Raw genomic sequence first — 22,230 nt, 5'->3', positions numbered from 1 at the left:
GTCGTCTTTGTTTAAAGCTTATACATTACTACAAGTTTTGACTAATGAGTGGATTCTGTGGTGGTAGAACAAGGAACAAAACCTTCATGTGTGGTCAGAGCAAAATCCAATTTCATATGGATTCAATGGTGGCTATTCAGGGCATGGTCACCCTGTAGCCTTTTTCCCTCAGCAGATGCCGTAATAGGTCTCCTCCTTTGCTACCTACCCTCTGGTTTCCACAAAAACTTGTATAATCTCTCTCTTTGTCAAATTGGGTGAAAATTGGTCATGAGATTTGTACATTCTGGAAAGGAAGACAGGTAAGGACAGATAAAGATCTCAACTGGTCAAGCTTGTTTTCCTCAGCCAAACAAGCTTAATAAAGAAAAATCAACATTTTCTCAGGTTAAACTCACTCAGATTCAAATGGCTATAATTCTGGTACCATAATCTTTTTGAGGTGCTGTCATTAATAATTAGTGTAATGACAGAGATTGACATGTAATAAAAAGGATCTAGTTTAAAAATTTTGCTGTGAAAGGCAAGAGGGAGGTATGCTTTTGACAGCTGCTGGTGGAGGACTGTACAAGTTCTGTGAGTGATGGACGCTCCCATACCGGAAAAAGTTATGAAGGTTTAAGTACAGACAAAGATGAAGGTAGTAAAGCTGCTGGTCAGCAAAATACTTCACATTCCACAACAGAGCATTCTCTAGAAAGGTACTAGTACATACCAAGGAAGATATTCCATATCAAGTACATCAACAAAGGGGAAATCATCAAATAAACATATCTAATAGACATTCTTCACGCATATATAGTAAGGCTCATCAAATCACTCACTCTCTATAGATGAGCATACATATATGTTTATACATACACATATATGCCATACAAATTTGGTTTTCTTGCCTCCCTGCGCTCATGCTTGGATACCAGGATGCATATTTATGTGTGTGTGTATATACATTTTATATATACACATATATATGTATTACATATACACACACTATACACACACACACTATATATGTATTTTATATATTTATATACACACACATACACACGCATGCGTATATATACATATACACACACACACGCGCAAATTTGTATGGCATTTAACTGCACTAAATTGCCAGCTGGGCAACCCAAACAGTAGAGCAGACTGTCTAACAAACAGCAAGAGTTCAGTGGTTTCAACTCTGAATTGCAACCACCAAGGCAAATGAGCTTGAAGGATCATCCGTAAAAAAAAAAATAACAGAAGAAAAGAGCTGCACAAAACCCTGTAAGGTTGCTCTTTCTTCCTTTTATTGCCAGTTGATCCCCACTGGAGCGGGTCAGATTGGTGATTCCAGTCGCTAGTGAGGAGCAGCAGCACTCCCTGCTTGTGGAGTAGGGCACCAAGTTGCCTCATTTCCCACCAACCAAACTATCAACCACTTGCAGTAGCTCATCTGACGTACTAACTTACACCCAGTACTTCCGCAGCCTCCTCTACCACAAAGGACATACACTGGAGTCCTGTGAGCAGCTAATGAGGAGAAAAACTACAACACATCATAAGAGCAAACTGTTAAGGGTCTCAAAATCAAAAGGTTGCTATTCCTTTTTCCTCAAAATCTAGAGTTGAAAGAATACAATACAGGAATATAATGCTTGTATGTCCCAGCAAAACATGTTAAAAATCCCCAACTATGCCCAATTTCTCTACTCCAGGCTCTCTTCCACTGTCTGGTTTGTTACTTTTCTGTATTTTTTCTGTGGTTTCTCTTTTTTACTTCTGTTCCTCAGATGCTGATCCTAGCTCTGTGCTGTCCAATAATCACGGAATTTCCTTTTTAATGAGCAACACAATATTTACTTCTCTCCTATGTCTTTTACACCTAATGAAAGAGTAAGGTAGAGAGTCTTTATCTCTTTTTTTTCCAGACTGAACCATGACTTTATGCTTTGACACTTAGATTGCAGGACATCAGATGCCAAACAAAGTTGGAGCATCCTGAAATAAAGCACCAGAGTGGAGGAGCACAGAATCAGGATAGCAGAAGGGAACCCATAGGAAGCAAAGTGCAGTCCGTATGAAAAGCTGCTTTTTAAAAATTCATACTTTTATTGTAGAAACAATCCATTTCATGAATTTAAGTCTCCAAATCTCCTCTAAACTTAAAAGCTTGATGATATCAATGCCCTCATTTCAGCTGTAGGTTATTTAATGTGTCACAGATCAGTGAAGACAGAGGAAATGGAGCAGTCTGTAAATTAATTTATTACACACTTAGAAAGCCACAAACGCTTAGGTTGCAGTGACAGACTAACAGTTATTTTCTCTAAAAAGGGTTTTCACTTCCCCTCATCCTTCTGGTCATTTTATTTCACGCTCTTCCTCAAACTGGCTCTACTGTTTGTCAGCCTTCTCTGAAATGACTCAAGTAATTAGGATCCAGAAAACGCGTTTTCTGTTGTTGTTGCTGAGTTAATTTTCCGCCAGTTTAGCAAATTTAATTAGCTCACAAAGCAGCCAGAAGCATGATGGGGCGAGCACAAGATGAACAGCAAAAACATTTGGAAGCGAAGACTACACAGGACTTTCATCTTTTGGCAGCAACGAGCTCATAAATCACCTTTCCCTGCTCATGGACCCCTAAACAGGCAATACTGGTCCCAAAGAAGGCAACAATAAAAACTTTCTAGACACCTCAACAAATCCAGAACTTCAGTCCAAGAGAAAGGGAAGGAATACACAGCTGTAGGCCTGGGACCTGCCTACAACTACATTGTTTCTAGGGCAAAGCAGCATTTGACAAAAGAGAGGGAAGACCACTTGCAAAAGATGCCATTTTGTAAAGTGACATTTTAAGTGTGTATGAAAGAAAGATATAAAGAAAGCTAACAGAAAAAAAAATGTTCAAAGCAAAAGGAAATATAGCTTTCATAGTATACTGTGCATTGTCAAGACTATATGATGTCAACATTAACAATACTCTCGTATTATTAAAACATCTACTAAAATGTGCTTCCTTAAGGTTTTTTAGATAATTCCTACCTTACTCAGGCACCCCTGCAAGAACACATAAGCCTTTGTACCAGACATCTATATCATTTGGCTTTATTCCACAAGCCTCCTAACACTATTTACTATACCACGGGTTGAGGAGGGAGGGAGAGGGTTTACCATCTGTAAAGCATGTGTCTTCATTTCTTCATTAAACATTTCAGAAAGTATTTCAGGTATGTATCAGAAATCCAGCTGCATCTTCTTGCACTTTACAAATATTCCAGAAATGTCTGCCCAGTCCTCATTGGCTAGAATATGACTTGCTGGATAAGTAAGTTTAACTCTTTGGTCTAGTCAGAGTTGCACCAGCTGTTAAGAAGAATTGCTACAGCTGCTGTTCAGGAATTAATTTGCTGGCTACTTATTTATGCTGCCGTTGCACCTTTAAATAAAGCTGAGACAAGAATTAAGACTACAACAACAGGTAGAGAAGTCTTGCAATATTTAACACTGGATTAAAATGCAAGTCAAATTCCCAAATGAGGATAAGCTGGGGGAAGGGGAAGCAAGTGCTTGTATTAGCAAGAAGGGTGCTTTCATTAACAAGGAAGACAGAAAACTGAAAAAAAAAAACTTTATATACAATAATTCAACTTTTATTACCATTGCACCACTTTTCCAATTAAAATGCATCTTTCAGTGTATTATCTATTTATACAAATAAAACATACAAAGGACAATACCAAAGCACTAAAAAAAACCCATAGTTACCATTTTATGAACACTGTTCAAAAAGTGATGCTACGAAACAGATGTTTTACTTAATTTTCTCCCTCTTTCTGTATGTTAAATGGGGAAAAGAACAATCCTCAAAACACTTGAAAGGTGTTAAAAATATTTCTACTACGACACTCAGAAAACAGTAAATCTTCTGTATTAAAAGTTCTGTCCAGATACTGTTTATTCAGAGAAAACAAAAAACAAACAAAAAACCCCCACTCCCTCTAGTATCAAGTCTAACGCTCTTCATGTTCAGTCAGTTTATCTACTACTGAAATAAAAGGGTGAACACCACAAAGCATTACATTGCATGTGTTTGAAACAATGCAGATACAGAGATAGGACTATCACAGTTGGGTTCCTTTGGTAAAAGATTGCGCATTTTTTCGTAGAACTGCAACACACACAAATCTAACAAATGTAACAGCCAATTGTTATACTGACATTCATTTGATAGCAACAAATTAAGCTATATAATCCTTTTCAGCTGGTTAACAGCATACTGCAAAGGGGTGTGAAGCTATTTATAAAGTTTAAGATATGTGAAGCAAAGAGTGCCCAAATTACAAGAAAAGGCAGGTAATCCATGCAAGAGCTGGCATTCTTGGTTGGTATGGCAACAAACTTTACCTTTCATTTTTATTTCTTTTATTTTCTTTTTAGAGCAAGAGGATTTCTTACCTATGCTGTTATTTAACAAACTCTAGCTTTCTCCGATTTGCTCAGGTATCAGTTGTTATTATTATTATTTAATATGCTTATTAGTATGTAATAAATATTAACTTTCTTAATCAGGAAAATCAACTAAAAATAACTGAGTTAATTGGATGCTTGATTCTTGTATTTTAAACTCCGTTAGCAAATGAATGATTATTCAGCAGAGCAATCCCAAGGTCCTCCACCTGGCATAGCAATGGAAAACAAATTTTTTCTTTTTTGTAATATAAACATACATGCATGTAAACATCAATTTCCTATAAGACAAGGAATATTAGTGGGTTACACCAAAGCCAAAAATTGTGCAGATGGGTGAATGCTTCAAGGATAATAATCGAAACATCCTTCTTTTGGATAAAATCCAGCTTAAAGGAAAGGAATATTATTATACTTGGCAATAACAAGAGGTCCATAATGAACGATGTTAAATCAATAATTTCTTCTATTTATCCATGTCACCTTCAGCTTCTTCATTTCATTTTTACTTAGTTCACCTCAATTAAGTGAATTATTTTCTGTGTTTCAGCAAATCTGACCAAAATTAACTAAGGGAGTTATGAAATTAATAAGAAGAAACGAGTTATTTGTTGACTTTAAATATTTTTAATAATATATTGAATATCAAATGATCAAGGGAGCTGCCATCCTTAAGGGATGTTCAACAATTTCAGTGAGAAGAACAAAGGGTCTCCTGCCCAATTCCCAACCTAGATAACCAGTGGCTGGATGGTATAAGAAACTGCTTTGCACTTACAGGAAACATCACTTAAACCTTACTTAAAGTAGTAAGGACTTCTAAGGAGGAATAAGGAGAAACTGATTGCTACTGGCAATCTGTGGTGGCTCTAGGTACTTTCTCCACTTCAGGAGAGGTACCAGGGATTCACAGAATCATAGAGTCAGTAAGGGGCCCCTGGAGATCATCTAGTCCAACCTCCCTGCTCATGCAGGGTCACCTAGAGCATGGTAGACAGGGTTGCATCCAGGTGGGCCTTGAAGATCTCCAGAGAAGGAGACTCCACCACCTCTCTGGGCAACCTGTGCCAGTGCTCCGTCACTCTCACAGGGAAGAAATGTTAAAATTTAATAAGCACAGTCATATTTCATGACACAGCTGAGAAGTGTAGCCACTGTTTTCCAAGCCTGAATTATACTGCATATAACTACAACGCACAATTTGTTCCTTTTATGTAATATACAGCTAGGTGCTGAAGTTAGTAGAAAGTCAGCATTTAATAAGAGCAAGCAGAAAAGGCAGTAAGGCTCTCTACAGAGAAACAGTTGTTCTGGACCAGTTCAGTTTGGGACAGATACCTCTCCACCTACTTAGCAACTGTGCCTTCTCCAGCTTCTCTTTTTCCAGCTCTGAACTGAAGAAACATAACTGAAAGTTATGAAACTCTAAATGAAAGTTAGGAGAAAAGAATGAAGAAGTGAGAACAAAAGAGATGCCTCACAGCAATGCTTTCCACTAGTATTTCAGTGATTTATAGAGCAATAGTTTTCTGTGCAAAAGTTATAACAAGTTTCACCTTTGAGATCCCAGCACTGGTTAGCCGTATTTAATATTCCACCATAAGCTGCACTATATAGAGTCAATGCAACTTTATACAGAATTGTAACATATGGCATTTTTTACAGTAATTTAGTGAAGTCCTGAACTTGTTTCACCAGGAGAGAAGGGGCATAGAAGAAATACTCCTCACTCAGTTCCAGCAAGTATTAAAGTTTGCCCAGTGTTTTTGTCAACCACATCAACCTCACAGAAGGGAGAAGATGCTTGCAAAGTTATTAGCTTACAGAGACTTCAAGTTTTATAATGATTTTTATAGTAATGTTACCAATAAAGAAAACAGTAAAATACTCACATGATCTTAACCCCCTTCCCCACACATACCTTACAGCAATGAGCAAAGCTACACAAAATGCAAGTTATATCATCACAATACAACTACAGCTTCATGCACAGATCAGCTACCACATACTACCAAAAAAAAGCAGTCCTTGTGTCAAAAAAAAAAAAAAAAATCAAGCTAATTAAATGCTGTCAAAACACTCTGCTGATGCAGGTTGAAAAATTTGTTGCTAAGCATTCTGTCTGTTCAAAAACAACTACAAACTATCATAAAAATTGACATTGTATTTTTTTCTTTTTATGCTCAATAATTCGTAAAGATATGTCTATTATCTTACTGTATACAGTTTGGTGAAAAAGAACATGTTCTGCAGATAATGAGAGGTCTCCTGCAAAAATAAAAGATATACTGCAGATTACAGTGAGAACTATGTTGGGCAAGTATTAGTCGTGGAGCAGTTGTTAAATGTAATTCTGGTCGCCAGGTCACTTTGTTCCTCCTGCCCTCTAAGCTAATAGATCTCAGATCCCATAAGTTTGTATGGGGAAAATCATCAGTGAATATAAAAAGTGTACTGCTCTTAAATTTACTTATAAATATTTTAAAATATATGCTACAGTTTTGCAGCCAAGAAAACGAATAATAAAGACCAGCCTTTTTGGAATCACCAAAATAAACACTAACTCACCAGCAAAAGTTTTACTTTGTTCACACTTCAATTCACCATTTGCATTGAATTTCATAACCAGCAACATCAACTTCAGTTAAGCCCAAAAGGTGAAGCAGCTTAAAATTGACACAGCGCAACAGCATCCACTGATAAATGCTCAGCAAATCCAGCTGTATCACTACAGCCTAGAGCATTGGGGCTAATGATCACATCAGACAACAGCACCTGCCACATAGCCAAGAACAACATAAGGAACAAATGGCATATTTATGTGGGGCAGAGCTCTCAAATGTATTCATTTGACAAGCCATGTATCCTAACAGAGTTGTTTGTAAGCATGCTGAAAATGTTCTCAAGCACATTTTCATGATATCTGCTTCACAATGTTGTTGCCATACAACTGGCAAGTCAAGATGGTTTTGCTGAAATTCTAAAACCCTACATATTAGAAAAGCTCATTTCCCTTTCAGAACTGAAGTCCAGAGCAGAAAGATGCTTGGGTGCCTGACACCAATTTCAAAGCAAAACCCTGTGTGACTACTGCAAGGCACACCGCTTTTGGCAGTTATTCTGAAGTTATCCATCTAATTTGTCCTAGTCACCCAAAGAGCCATCTCAATAAACTGCCACGGTAGCTTGAGTCACATAGGCAAGTTCCTTTCTCACATGTTCCTGTAAGGAGCTTGGCATAGGCTGAGCAACTGAGAGACAATTCAGGTTTATACAACCTTGTAGCAATGCAGCAATTTCGACTACGTCTAGACCAGGAGACTGCTTTTCTTTTTTTCTTTTTTTTTTTTTCCCTTTTCCTTTTCCCTCCCAGAGAAGAGGCTGGCATTTTCTCTGCTTGAGGGAAACGCTGGAAAAATACCTGTGAATAAACAAACCGTATGGCCAGAAAAGTATTACATGCATGTTCAGAAGAAACTGCTGAATCAGGTATCTAGTAACGATCACCAGGTACACGTAAATAAACAAACAAGCTGAGATGGAGGCTACATAGATCTTCACTCCAAAAGGCAGCAATTGCACATGAAGTTAGCTATCAGTACAGACAAATCCAGTACACACAAAAGGTCTGTAGTTTTATTTTACAATGTGGCTAATTGAGGTAAAACGCTAGACTAGAGCTGAAACACTGACCTCAATTTTTGGCACAGAAATAGAAAATTACCTAGGCCGTACACAGTTAGAACTTTACTCTAGTAAGCTACCTCTATAATGCGAAAATGGAGAAATAAATCAGCACTGCCTCTTTCCACATCAAACATGCATCTTCCTGTAATGAAGGCAAAAAAAAAAAAAAAAAAAAAAAAAACAAAGAAAAGTCACTTATTAAAGTGTTACCATGTAGTCAAAACTGTTACCCAAACTGTCAGCATCAATGTGTTCCTTCCTTCCTAAGCACCAAGATTCTCCACTTGTATTTCTATACAGAATTGCCTACTTTACAAATTGTAAGCCAGTACTGTCATTTAATTCTGCATTAATATTACTAAAACTCTTATGAAAAGTAGTAAGGCACCCCTCATTAAGGGCAAGAAAAAAAAACAGCATTTACTATAGAAAAATATTACTGTCCTTTGACTGTAAGTGACATTTTAACATGACAGCTAAATTTAATTGCTAAGTATCTCAACAATTTTGCAGGAGAAAGCTGAAATAGGTAGCCCAGTTCTTAGATAAGCCACAAACTATATTAGGGATAAGCACATGTTGTAAGCAAAGCCCATGTATCCATTAGTGAGCTTCATGATCTGCTTACAGATTAAGGAAAGCCAGCAGAGCAGCAATTATTTTATGCCAGTTTTGCATGAACGCAGACTACCCCTACGTCTTCATTCACAAGTGACAGGAATATAGCTAAACTTCAACAAGGCTCTGGTAGGCAAATGAAAGCATTACTTAACACAGTTATCATTAAGTGAGAAATACTACCCCCACGCCCCAAAAAAACAAAAAACAAAAAAAATGATATTTGTAGTAAAGGAACTTGCCAGAGGTTTGGACAGAAAGGGAAAACTTAAAATCACTGCAATCTACAGAAAAATTGAGAATCTGCATTCCTTCCATAGATGCTTCAGTATTTAACAAACTGCATCTTAAAAACTTTTCAGAAAGATTCTGCACGTTTGGAACCATTAGCACTAAACTATACAGTATTAGTAACTAAACTATACAGCATATAAATAAGAAAGATGCTAAAAATTATAAATATTGTTTGGCATTAACCTTCTAACATTATTACATTCTGACTGAGAAATAAGGCTTTGCATCTGATGAGTTCAAGTATTCCCAAAGTATTTGGTCTAAAAAAAAAAAGAAAAAAAAAAAAAGAATGAAAGCAGGGGAAAATATTTTTTTGCTTCCCATTTTTACAAAACTTGCTCCAAAATAATTAGACTGTCTTGTAGTTGTAAAGACCAATAATTATTTATTTATCCTAAGGCACTTACTCATCTTAACTCTCTACACTTTTGAGTTGAATTCAGAATAATTAAAGAAGGAGGGGGGAAGAGAAACTGCAGATTCTTTAGCTTTAACTAGCAGTGATGTGAAAGAAGTTTTAATTAAAAAGGAGAAACATACTCAGGAGTGAGAAAAAAAAAGAATCTACTGCTAACATTTTTTTCCCTACAGTTAGAGCAATTCTTAACGTGTTTCCTTTTTGACAACACTAGCTGAGTTATTACTCAGTTGAAAACTGTTTAAAGCATTGCCATAATTGTTAGACATCTCAGGAGATGAGAGGCACGAAGAATCTACACTAGCCACGGGTGATGCCCTGCAAAAAAGCAAGATGAAAAGAATGAGTCTTTTTGCAGTATGAACTTTTTTTTCTTTTTGTTGTGCATTCAAAGCAGAAAAATATACATTAAATTCCTAACGCATGAGTCATTAGGATGTATTTAATATTTATTTCTGAAGTGAAAAATTCCTACACCATTTCATACACTAGAAACTGATTTCTCCACAGATTAAAAAATAACGAGTCCTTCTGTTCCAGTTATATTTACTTCAGAATTTTAGCTTTAGGAGTGAGAAAACCTTTGCAAAGAAACACTGCATGACTCCCAGGAGGAATGCAGCAGAGCTATAGCAGCACCCTCTGGTGCCAAAAAACAGATAGAAATATTAACATGCGTTGCTACAAAACAACTATCCCACCTACACACAATATTTAAAGCTTGCTGTCTAAGCTGAGTGTACCCAAGGATCAGCATTTCTGTAATTGCTCTTTATTTACGCATATCTCTACAAAGCTTTTGATTCCCTACTAGCCTTCTGACACCAAACGTAGAGTTTCACGCAGCAGTTTCACACAACAGAACCCCTCTCGCTTCACACATGCATCAACTCAGCTCCCTTCAGTTTTAAAAATTCTCTCCTTCCACGCAAAGCCAAAATTACTGAAAAGCAGTCAACCACCAAGGAAAAGGTAAACTTGAAATAACAATATAGCCAAAAGCGTTTCATATCTACACACACACCAATACACACGCAGAGGCAGAAAGCCCCCCGTGAGCTAGGGCCAAACAGGCAGAACAGAACGCGTGATGAGAGGACGCTGCCGCGGAAGCGCGCCATCCGCTTACAAGAAAATTAATCTGCTGCTCAGGTTTTGCCGTTGCTGTGTAAGAGGCATCAATAAAAACCACCTCACTAGCTTTACTAATGAACCTCAAATATGACAACTCCTGAAAGAGTACCAAAGCGCTCTTAGCGGTTATACATCCAGCTATACATCTTTTCAAGGATTTTTTTTTTTTTTGTCTTCGTTTTAGCTAATCTGGTTTCTGCTTCTCAGGAAGCTCTGGTTAATCAAAGCAAATCAGCACTACAGGCACCGCTCTGCAGCAAGCAGCCCCACATCTGAAGAAGACAATCTCAGAAAGTTAGTGCAAGGTTTTGTATTACAGAACTGCAGATCCTTTAAGAGGAATCAGACGGGCTATCATGTAATACATCAAAGCTCAATCTAAACAGTTGGAAGGCACAAAGTAACACTTTCACGTTCATCGACACTCATCGGAGTCTCAGTGACAGCGTGGGTAGAAGAAAAGGAAATACATGTCCAAGTAAGAGGGTTTGCTAGGCCTGCGAAGACTTTTCTGAACAGTCCATGTTGTCCCAAACTACCCAACATCTCCTACAGGCAGGCTTAAACACTCCTTTAACATCCCTCCAGATGAGCAGAGCAAACAACCAACCACCATTCCTGAAAACCAATCCAAAACCAGCCACGCGCTACTGAAGCATCCTCCTGCTCTACCTGCTTACTTGGATTTTAAAATTCAGATCCTCGCAGAAAAAGCAAAAGCACCTTCAAAGCTGTTTTGCGTTTTCTCCCTTAAAAATACAGTTTGCAGAGAAACATCAAATGGTTGCTGGAATTCCACTTGGAAACGAGGGGCATGGCGTGAAAAGCAGAAACCGCATGAGAATTCAAGACATGAAATGTCTAAAATGGGAGGCAGACTCCTAGATGAACGAAGGCTGCCACTCGCACAGCTCCCAACAAACACTTCCTACAAGAACGGTTCAAGCTTTAGCCACGGATATAATTAACTCCATCTTCTGGTTACTGCATAAACTTCAGACTCTTTTCCTGTTTGCCACAGACCACCTTCGAGCATACAGGCAGGGCTAAGGAAGACAACATGCCTTGATACCTCGATTTGTCACAGAGCAGCCAGGCGTCTTTGCAGCTGCCAGTCCAACACGAAGCACTTCTTTCGCCTGTTCACAGAAATCTGTGACAGCACTTGCTGGAATATAGCTGAATTTGCAGACGTTCATGTTTTTAATTTTTGAGTCATTGTTTCCTAACTAAGGAGGCTTCAACATGAGATGCATTTGTATTATGTAACGTAGAATTTTAGATAAAGAACTAACAGAACAAAAGCAAAAATTCATGGTAGCTTGGAAATGAATGATCATGCCTTCCTCCCTCCTGATATATATCAAGTCCAAAGCAAAGCTGAATCAACCTCTGAATTAAAACAATTGTTCAGGAACTTTTTTTTTTTTTTTTTTTTTTGATGAGCAAGAAACCAGCATTCCAACAAATAAGAAAAACTCAACAGTTAAATAAAAAACAACTCATCTTGATGGAAACTGAAAACAGCAATTAAAACTAACAGATTTAGGTACAAGATGATGATCAATAATATATATAAAAAAACCCAAATAAATTTTTATAGAAATTGTTAAGTAAAGCAAAAATAAGAAAACTGGAATGAGTCAATGACAGTATATAACATGATCAAGATTATCTTCAAGAACTAGGGCAACCAAAATATTCTAAAAATCTGCAGTAAGCCTACTGGTATTTTGAAAAAAAAATAGAAAGGAAACAGTAGACAACCTTAGGCTGAAAGCCCAGCACTGGTACAGGAGAAAGTAATGTAATGGTTGACATAAAATAAGATTAAGAGAGTTTATGGTAGAGTTGATGCCAACTTTTCCATAAAACTGTGCTGATTATCACCTATCTCATAAGCATCAATTTTGATAAAGATAACACTGCTGGCATAATACATGGTTAACATGACCATTTTAGGAGTATGAACACAGACACATAAACAATTTAAACCTAAAATAAGCAAGGATGTTGATTTACATAAGCTATCACCTAATGATGGTGACCACTATACACTCTTGTCCTTGCAGTACTACAGAATCCCTCATTTCCTGAGCAGCTGCAACGAAATACCTGATGCGTTGTAAACGTATGTTTGCTTACGTTGTGATTGTTATATGACCATCCCTAAGGAACTGGCGTGATACAAAGTCAACATAGAATACTCAAAATGGATACCACAAATACAATGCAATGAGTAAAGTATCATCATCATGCACACTCTGCTAAAATGGTCCTGCACCTACTAACTTCCACATTACTTAAATACTTTTATGCAACAGACATGACAACATTTGCACAGGACACAGATGGCAGGAGGTGAAAATTAACAAGCAGGACAGATCACTGATAAGTCTTTGATACGGTACACTGGACACAAGAAAATTCTGTTTACTTTAATACAACCAAATGTCAATTTTTATTTCTAGGACAGAGAACACAGGCCATACTTACAGAACAGAAGGCTCTCTGAAAAAGGCTTGCATCATGTTGGACAAAGCAGTCGAACATGAGATCCCAATGCAATGCTGTGGTCAAAAGCGTTAACGTGATCGTTTGTTATAGAAATAGGAAAATATATAGTATGAACAAATTTTACTTGATATTGATGCAATTGCCACTGGAGTTTTAATCTCAGTTCTAGCATCTACAATTCAGGACAGATATTCAAAAATCAGAGACAGTATTCAGGAAAGTATCATGACAAGGACAGAGAAAAATAGAAAAATATGCCCAATGGACATACAGTGTACTAATTGTTTACATTTAAGAGCCTTTTCAGGGTGAATTGGATCACTATGTATAAGAAAGAAGCAAAAATTTGTTAAAGCGCCCTTCAGTGCAACAGGGAAATAATATAACATAATGGCCAAAACAGGAAAAATGCAGAGTAGAATACAGGCGCAAAATTTTAAACAGTGATGGCAATTAACTGAAACAATTTAGCAAGAGTTGCGGTAGAGTTACTTCTGCTGGATGGACTTACTTTCTTTACCTAACTGAAACGTTTCTGAAAAACATGCTTTAGCTTGCCCAGGAGTCAGACAAAGCCCCCTCACATTTTATGCAGCAAACAGATTATCACAAGGGCCCTTCTGGATTCCTAAGCTATGGCTGGGTAATGGAACAAAGACTCTCCCGACCATCTGCCTTCGCATGGTAAGGGCGTAAGCCCTTTAGTCACATAACATTTCCACAACGTTATGGTAGCAATTATTTCAATTGTTTACATACAGTGTGGTAATATTAGGTGAATATTTACATATTAATATGTTTTTTTTTTTTAACACTTCTGGTGCAATTTATCAGCTAGGACACAGTGAGCTGGCCAGTGACAAGTGGAAGTCCAGGCATTAGGCAGCAAACTCAAGATACATTATCGTATTATGTGGGAACCTTGCCTTTTATTGACTTAACATCACAGGGTCCCGCAAGCCCAATACACACACATGCACACAAAATCAGGTTAGACTACTTTATATTCCGTAGTTTAAGAGGAAAGGAATAAAAAGTAGAAGGACAAACAACAGAGTTACCAAAAAATTAGTATGAGCTGCGCAATGCTATGACAGTAGCAGTTGCTATTTTATTCAGTCTCACTATTATCTCCCGATACTCGATAGTAATGAAAATAGAGTATAAGTTACTGATACTGCTGCATACAACTAGACTATACCAGTAAGTGAGCTGAATCAGGAACGCATGCTTCTGAGGAGCCAGGTTTACATCTGACATACAAACAGTAAGCAGTAGATCCAGAATCCATCTCATGATACTGGTGGCGCAAAATAAGTTCCACAAGTGTACAAAACACAGCAAAGGGGGAGGTAATTCAGCCAGAGATCATCATGAGAAGAACTGTACCAGACCACAAATACTGAGAAGCATATCCAGAAAGCCAAAATCAAGTCTATCCGTTTTTAGCATCCTGGGATGAGTCTGTCTCAACAGGTAGAACCAGAAATCACTCGTAAATACAGTTGATGAGTCTGCAAATGCTACTTTTTCTTCTAAAAAATGGCACGTTCATTACTAATGTTTACTTTTACTCTGGCACATGATTCATCCATGCCCTGGCTCAGCTGTAGTTCTATGATATTTCTCAACACAGGATATGTTTCTGCAGTTCAATTTAGGGCTATTTAGAAATTTGCAAAATTAATGTCACCTGATGTCTGTCTTACTGGGCAATCATGACCTAGTGCAGTGTCAGTTCAAGTAGCTTTCTATCTGTGCAGTTCCTTCAGTTAAAACTCTAAAACAGAACTGCACAGTGAATCAAGAACAATTCCCAGATAAGTTTGACGACCCAGCTACCCAAATAGTTCTTGCAGGACCACAGCCTGGAGGCAGAGCACAGATGAAGACAGCCAGCATTGCATGGAAACCAAATATAAAGCAACTAGCAGACCAGACAGAAATTGTGTATCTATAGCAAACCCTTTCAGACACATTCCTTCAGGTTTAAATATTTTCAAATTTAATTTACATTAAATACAACAAAAAAATTGCATTCATTACTGGCGATGATAGAAAGAGCTTCTGAACTGACCACCACTAAAAAACATGTTTGTTCTGTCTGAATACATTTTGAGTATGGTTATTTACATATGACATATTTACAATTGCAATCTCTGATTCAAACACTTTAAATGTACTTTTGAATGGAAAAATTTCTTACATGAAGTATCAAGTTTTAACTGAATGGGTGTAGGCTGTTACACATCATGTAACAAGCCACAATGAATTTAGGGAAACCAAAGTATCAGAATAAAATTGAAGATCTGAATTACAAAGAGTCAGATGAATCATATGAAACTTGACTGCATCATACTATTTCACTGCAAATTAGAAAGCATGTACTTCAGTACTTTGAACAGTAGAATAATCAATGTACAATTCTATCTTTTTCTAGAAACCTGTGCAAAACATTATATAAGGCTGTTTCAAAATAATGTTAACAAAAATACTTTAATCACACTGGTGAATTAGATAATTGCCAATACCTAAAACATGCTGCAGTTTCAAGAAGCTAACTATCATCCTCTTTATCTGCTCTAGTCTATCTTTGAGACTGATATCTATTGAGACACTTAAATTCATACTCAAACACATAGGGAAGTCAGTTAAGTTAAGGATTCCCCGAGTTTTTGTTTTGCATTTTACATCAGTTTTTCAGAAAAAGTACATTGTAAAGGTATTTCTTCTTTTGTATTGTTGTTTCGTTTTTCTAAAGGTGGGGGAGGTGAGGTGTTTGAAAAGATACACTTACATCTCTCAGCCTCCCATTAATGATTAAGAAAAAATGTTGGCACATAGGCCTAGGAACAACTGTTCTCCACAAAGCCACCCACCTTCTCCTCCCTTCTGTTAGGGAATATCATCACTCTCACTATTCTTTTGTTTTTTGCTGCTACAAAGGAGGACAGAATTCCTTGTTGAGGAATTTGGAAAACAGACTGAACCGCTAATGAACAATGAAGATAATACTGCCAAAACCTTTTTTGGTTCTGTAATGTTAAGTGAGATCAGTAGCAACAATAAATTCAAATAATAATTTGAAACTGAAATCAAACTGAAATTGAAAATTCCCAATCATTATACGTAATTTTCAAGTTCTTTACAGAAACGGTAATACACAACATATAATGACTTACATATATATACAACATTTATATAATGACTTCGCAATTGAGTAACAATTGAATTACTCTTTCTTTAACCTGTGTTTTGTCAATGAATTCACTAGGACCTGGCTAAAAGGAAAAACATGAGATTTCTGTAATATTCCACCCTACTCTTTCATTACCATGTGTACATCTGAACACTGAGAATCAGACCTTCTCACAGGTAAGCACATACGCACAATTGCTTACCTACCCTCATGTTTTCTCTGAGAAATAAGATGACACAAATGACCCCTGGAGTATCTTGGGAACAGTATGAGTTAGCATATGAAGATATGTGTAAAACAAACAAAAAAACTGTAAAGCTCTAGTTTAAGTTAAACATTCAAATTATTTCCCAAACCAGAGTTGCCAAAACTTAGAAAAAACTTATTTTCTCACCTTTGTCTTTATGTAGAATGGCGATGACTGGTGCATGGGCAAGTCCATGAGGCTATTGGAATTTCTGACACTATTACTGTTAGAGTGTTCTTCTTCTCTACTGCTTTCATCTGACTGATCAAAATCATCACTCTCCTGGTCCATTTCCTCCTCCTCTTCCACCTCCTCATCTTGATCACCAGCATGTTCATCATCATCATCTTCCTCTTGATTACAAGTGGATTCTTCATCCACTGTAATAAGTCTATTGTTATTTTCTTCTAACGGTTCTTGCTGGGATTCATGTCTATCACCAAATCCAGGTTCTTCTCCACCTATCTCCCCATTCCTCCCAATATGCTGCTCCTCTTGTTGTCGTCTCTGCTGCTGCTCCTCCTCCTCTACAACTCGATTCATCTGCTCCTCATCTACTTGGCTGGAGGAAGCATTACCTCGAAGAGATCCACCAGTTCGTCGCCTCTTGCTGCCCACAGAGAGCAGTTCCTGATTCATTTCCAAAAGCCAGCTTGCTACTTCTTGGACCTTGGCTAGGCTATCTGAAGATGCAAATGCTTTCACATTCTATGGAGACACAAGAGAAAGAAGAGAGAAATTACAGAGATTATCTATATGATTACATGAGGCAAAAAAAATACAGTATATAAAATATAGTAAAAAATATATATATATTTTACTGGCTTACTCCTAACAATGTCAAATTCCAGGAAACAAGGAATAGTTTTTATTTGACACAGAACTGGAAAAACCCAAACAGACATTAGAGACTGAACTTTGTAGCAAGCAAGTTATTGTTTTATTATCATACAGCTTGATCATGATCTCCGAGTGCTATACATTGTGCAAAATGCAAAGAACAAACGATTTGCCCCTCTAGAGAATCCACAAGAATCATAAACATTTGTGTTAACAGACTATAAAAATAAGTGATATTGTTTGCAAAAAACTGGACATAAGTAATTTTCAAATGGTATTATATTTTCCTTCTCATTTGATTACAGATTTTGTATATTACTCACAACTAATGAACTGCTTTTGGTCTGTCCTAAGCACATTTTCAGGTATAAAGTTTCATTGCTTGTTACTAAACTTTCTTTTAGATTTAAAACACCACGCATCCACAAAGACATAAACATCCATAAATGAACACCCACTTCTAAGTCTTTTAAATTAGCCACAAGAGACATCCAGTGGCAAGAAGTAGTAATCACCAGTCATCCCTTGCAGACCTGATGACATGTTATGTAAAATTCACTATTAGAATATAGTCGGATTCTCCAAAATCTAACAAGCTACAAGAATTGTTAGATGAAACTTTCAGCAGCTCATAAGTTGCCAAATTTGGACGACCATTAATGGGAACTGAAAAATGCTAATGCCAAATACCAGGAAGCAGTTTCTAAACTGTCTGAACACTTTGCTACACATGGGCAGGCAAGCAAGATACAGCAACAAGACAGATAGCACAATCTAACCAGAGCTTCAATTTCATATCAAGATTGCGAGCCCCACAGACAAGACTGCCAGCCCTATAAACAACCCTACCAGGTTTACACATCTTGAATCCAGCTCCTCTAGGTTCCAGGGCTGTGGAGCGAGTGGCATTAGGCATATGCTCAACAATTAGAGCACACGTTTTTGGGCTGCACGTGAAAGTACGTGCAGACAGAAAATACTGAACACTCTCCTAATGTGGAGAGTCTCCGGGCTGAAGTGTATGTAGACCTTAGCACGTGCCACCCGACTACCCTGCAGCAGAGACTCAGGAAGCAAAACAGCAAAGTGCTAGGAAGGAGCACGAGCACAGTCTCCTTAGAGTGGGAGCAGTATGAAGGACTTTATCTTCCACAGATGTTCCAATAAGTGAAAATATTTCCTCAACTCCCCCCCATTGCCAAGAAAAAAATAAAAACAACAACAAAAAAGCCACACTTCCTTTTCTTCAGAAGATCTCCTATCTACTGCAGTAAAAATCAAAACACTACCTCACCCCCCACCCCTCCAGCCTTGGATGACAGTGGTCTGGAACAGATTTTGACCCAGAACATTCGCAAATTGATTAATCTTCTAGGAGGGATGGAGAGGAAAGACAGGAGTAGAGTACCAGAAACTACAAGTCAAAAGTTACTCTCACTACGTTGTACAGAAAAAGGCACAGAAGCATATTTACAGATATTTTTGAAGTCTTGCTTTGAGAAGGTTTCACACATGATTTGCTTATGAGGATACGGGATTCTGCACCCCTGTCCTGTCTTAGGGAAACAATACTTAAATCTCAAAGATGTGGTTGTCATGTTTGCACATATATAACCAGATAACAATTGCCCCCAAATAAATCCTTACAAGCTCAAAAGGTGAAATACATGTTCCAGAGGAAATGTCCACTAGCAATTAGTTCCAATCAGTGAACTAGAGCTAACACTAAAATACAATTAAGCTACACATCAAGGACAGATAAGAAGGAAGCAAGTGGAGACCACGCTGACTTCTGCTTTTATCAGAGGAAAAAAGCATAAGGTGCACATGGCCCAGAGCAGCAAGCAGGGAATGATGCCACCCTTGAGTGCAAGGGCCGTCAAAAGCGACCGTGTGCGGCGTTCTCTAGGCAGTAACATCTGAGATGGGTGCCATGAAGAGGTCATTTCTTGAGAAATGTTCTCATTTAACATTTCCCCTCAAAGCCTAGAAGCCTTAGCATATTGGAGTGATGTCTAATAAATCCATTTCCTCAGCAAATATGTCAAATTTAGTTGTGACTACAATCCGACTTCAGCACAATTTATTCATCAGGCTTGCTACCTAGTTTGGACATTACTGACATGACAACATTGTATCTTATTCTTTCATAGAAAGAGAAAAGATTCAGGTTTTTGGGGAAGGAGAATCATTCAAAAGTGAGTAATTAAAAAAAGGACAAATAAGAAATTTACATCTTCTATCTAGAAATTTTAACTTCAATAGTCATACCTAAAGCTTAAAAGTTTTAACTGCATGTTTCACCATCAACAGCATTATTTTAAATACATGCATCAGTTATCTGCTTCGGACATACTTAAAATTATAAATGCTGCATTTATTTCTACAATTTGATATATACTTGCAATTTGTATCTACAAGCAACTAATATCAAAGGGTCAGCACTGCAATACTGAAGTACCAGAACCACCCTAATGCTTAAATGACAAAAGTAACACTATTGTTAATAATATGCCCAAATGAAATTCTAAGTAATTAAAAATAATTTGTACTATTATATATTTTTAGGTATTCCTGCATTTTTGTAGGCAGTAAAATGATTCACAGAACTATCTTCAGCCATACATGATTTCAGCTTTACTCTGGATATGCAAGAACAAACTCTGCTTTTTCTTCCAATAGTCTATAAAATGCTTTATCAAAATTTAATTACAAGCAGTGTTTCATCAGAAAGCATCAATATGCAAAGTGGTAATACATTTGCTAAGGAACAGATGGATGTGCATTATCTGAGAGATTTGAAACATTAAAGCTGCCTTCTGTCACATAAGTGCTTTCAGAATCAACCACTGTCAGCTAATACACAACACGGAATCTTTCCATATATCAGTTAGATAAGGATTAGTATTATGGGATTGTTATTTTGCAGGAAGAGATACATTATAAATCAACTATCAGAGAATGAAGATGTCATGCTCTTAGCTAGTGTGCAATGCCTCCTTCATTTTTGGTCTCCAAAACACACGTCCCAAACAGCTAACCCTCCGACCGACACAGGAAAGCTGTGGCTTTTCCACATCCCCAGTCTGCAAGGAGGATTTTTTAGATAGATACCAAAATATTGCAGTGAAATAGCAATGCTTACATATATATATAAACATGCAAAACTCATTAAACTTGGTCAAAAAGTCTGCCATGCAACTTCCAGGGAAATTTTGTAACACTTATAACAGACCACTGAATGGAAAGGGAAAGAGAAAGAATCTCTAACAACAAACAGAGCCTCAGAATTGATCTAACAGTATGCATTTTCATCTATATTCAACATTAAACACTTCTTAAACTGAACTCTCCAGCATTATACATTACATTTATGGAGAAGAAAGAACCAAAATAATGCAGAAACCTGTCAGCAACTGTTGCTCTGTAAGAAATACCAAGCAACACTGGGAAACTGGATACTGGACTGCGAGAGAAGATGATGACTTTACACCTTGCTTTGATGCTGAAATATCCGTCTATCTTGCAGACACAAAAGTAGTTTAGCAATTTTAAACCTGGAAAACACAGATAACTATTTTTAAAAGAAATTGCTTGGGAAATCTCCATCTGTTTTTTTTAATTCAGTTTTTATTTATTTTTATCACTTGAAACAGTAAGAAAAAAAGCAATAAGGGAAATGAAGGGGAAAGAGCAGGAGAGTGGGAGGCTGTGTGATCTGGAGCTGATGTGCTTTAACCATATTGCAGAACTGGCGTGGGCAATCAGGAGATGCTTTAAAGGTGTTCTCCTGAGCACACAAAAACAGAAGTCAAAGGAGTCAAACGAAAGCCCTAAGTGTAAACGTACCTACATGCATGGTAGGTATATGTTAGCTCTGCCAGCCACCTAGGACTTATTCAAGAAAATGTTCAAGGTACTCATCTGATTACTGGCTACAAAGTTCCCATACGCAAAAGAGATTTTGAACAATGGCAAAGTAACACACCAAAACAACCACCATGCAACATGTGGAAATCAAAGATATAGTCAAATGGAGAATCCACTACTTCCCTTTGCAGGTGATGGCAGCAGGCAGTTACCCTGTGCAAGGCTCTCAATCAAGGCAAGAAAGATACTTGAGATATGCCACAGCCCAAACCAAAGTTAGGAGCTTTATACAAAAGTTACAGGAGATTAATTTGTCTATACAGACAGGATGGCAAGCTAGATGATAAAAATGGCCTCCTCAGTCATAAAATTCTGTGTTTAAAACACTGTGCTGAAGCAGCAAACCAACCAACCTTCCATGTTTCATTAACAAGTGTTGACTAGCAAGATCAACATGGGGCTTTAAAAACACTCAGTAAACATTTTCATCAAAATGAAATACATCCTAGTGTGTCTCATTCCTCCCTCAAAAAAAGACAAGCATATATACATTTTCAGACTGCACAGATTACTATTTCCCAAAGTGTACACACCTCAGTTCTCTTGTCTAGCCACCTCCATTACTCACAGCCCCACGCTCCAGAACAAATTAGCAGCTACAGAAGATTGGCTGTTCCTGTCCTCCTGCCCAGCAAATCCCTTCCATCACTTTTTTCCTTTCCTTGAAACTGTGATCAGCAGACAAGATAGAGTGGAGCAACACAAGCAACCTTTCTGCTGGGTACAAAATTATCTTGCCCCTTATATACTCTCTCTTGATACTTTTAACAGTCATTTGTGCTCTCTATTCAGTGTGACATGGTCAAAATAACCAACACTGAAAGGGAAGTGCTCCTCCAACTACCTGTGCCAAACAAATCTGACAGCACACAAACCCCTAGATTTAGTAATCTT

General features: G+C 37.5%; 1 protein-coding gene across 1 annotated transcript in view; it reads right to left on the bottom strand.

Moving 5' to 3' along the window:
- The window catches only part of FBXW7 (F-box and WD repeat domain containing 7), a 186,550-nt gene that overhangs the window by 89,792 nt on the left and 74,528 nt on the right, over positions 1-22,230 (bottom strand). Inside the window, exon 2 of the mRNA XM_062573862.1 lies at positions 16,714-17,274. Within this exon, the coding sequence (XP_062429846.1) occupies positions 16,714-17,205 (492 nt within the window). The 5' untranslated portion in view covers positions 17,206-17,274. The remainder of the gene's footprint in view (positions 1-16,713; positions 17,275-22,230) is intronic.

The sequence above is a fragment of the Rhea pennata genome, chromosome 4, assembly GCF_028389875.1.
Source record: "Rhea pennata isolate bPtePen1 chromosome 4, bPtePen1.pri, whole genome shotgun sequence".
NCBI lineage: Eukaryota > Metazoa > Chordata > Aves > Rheiformes > Rheidae > Rhea > Rhea pennata.
This window is presented reverse-complemented; position numbering and strand designations above follow the sequence as displayed.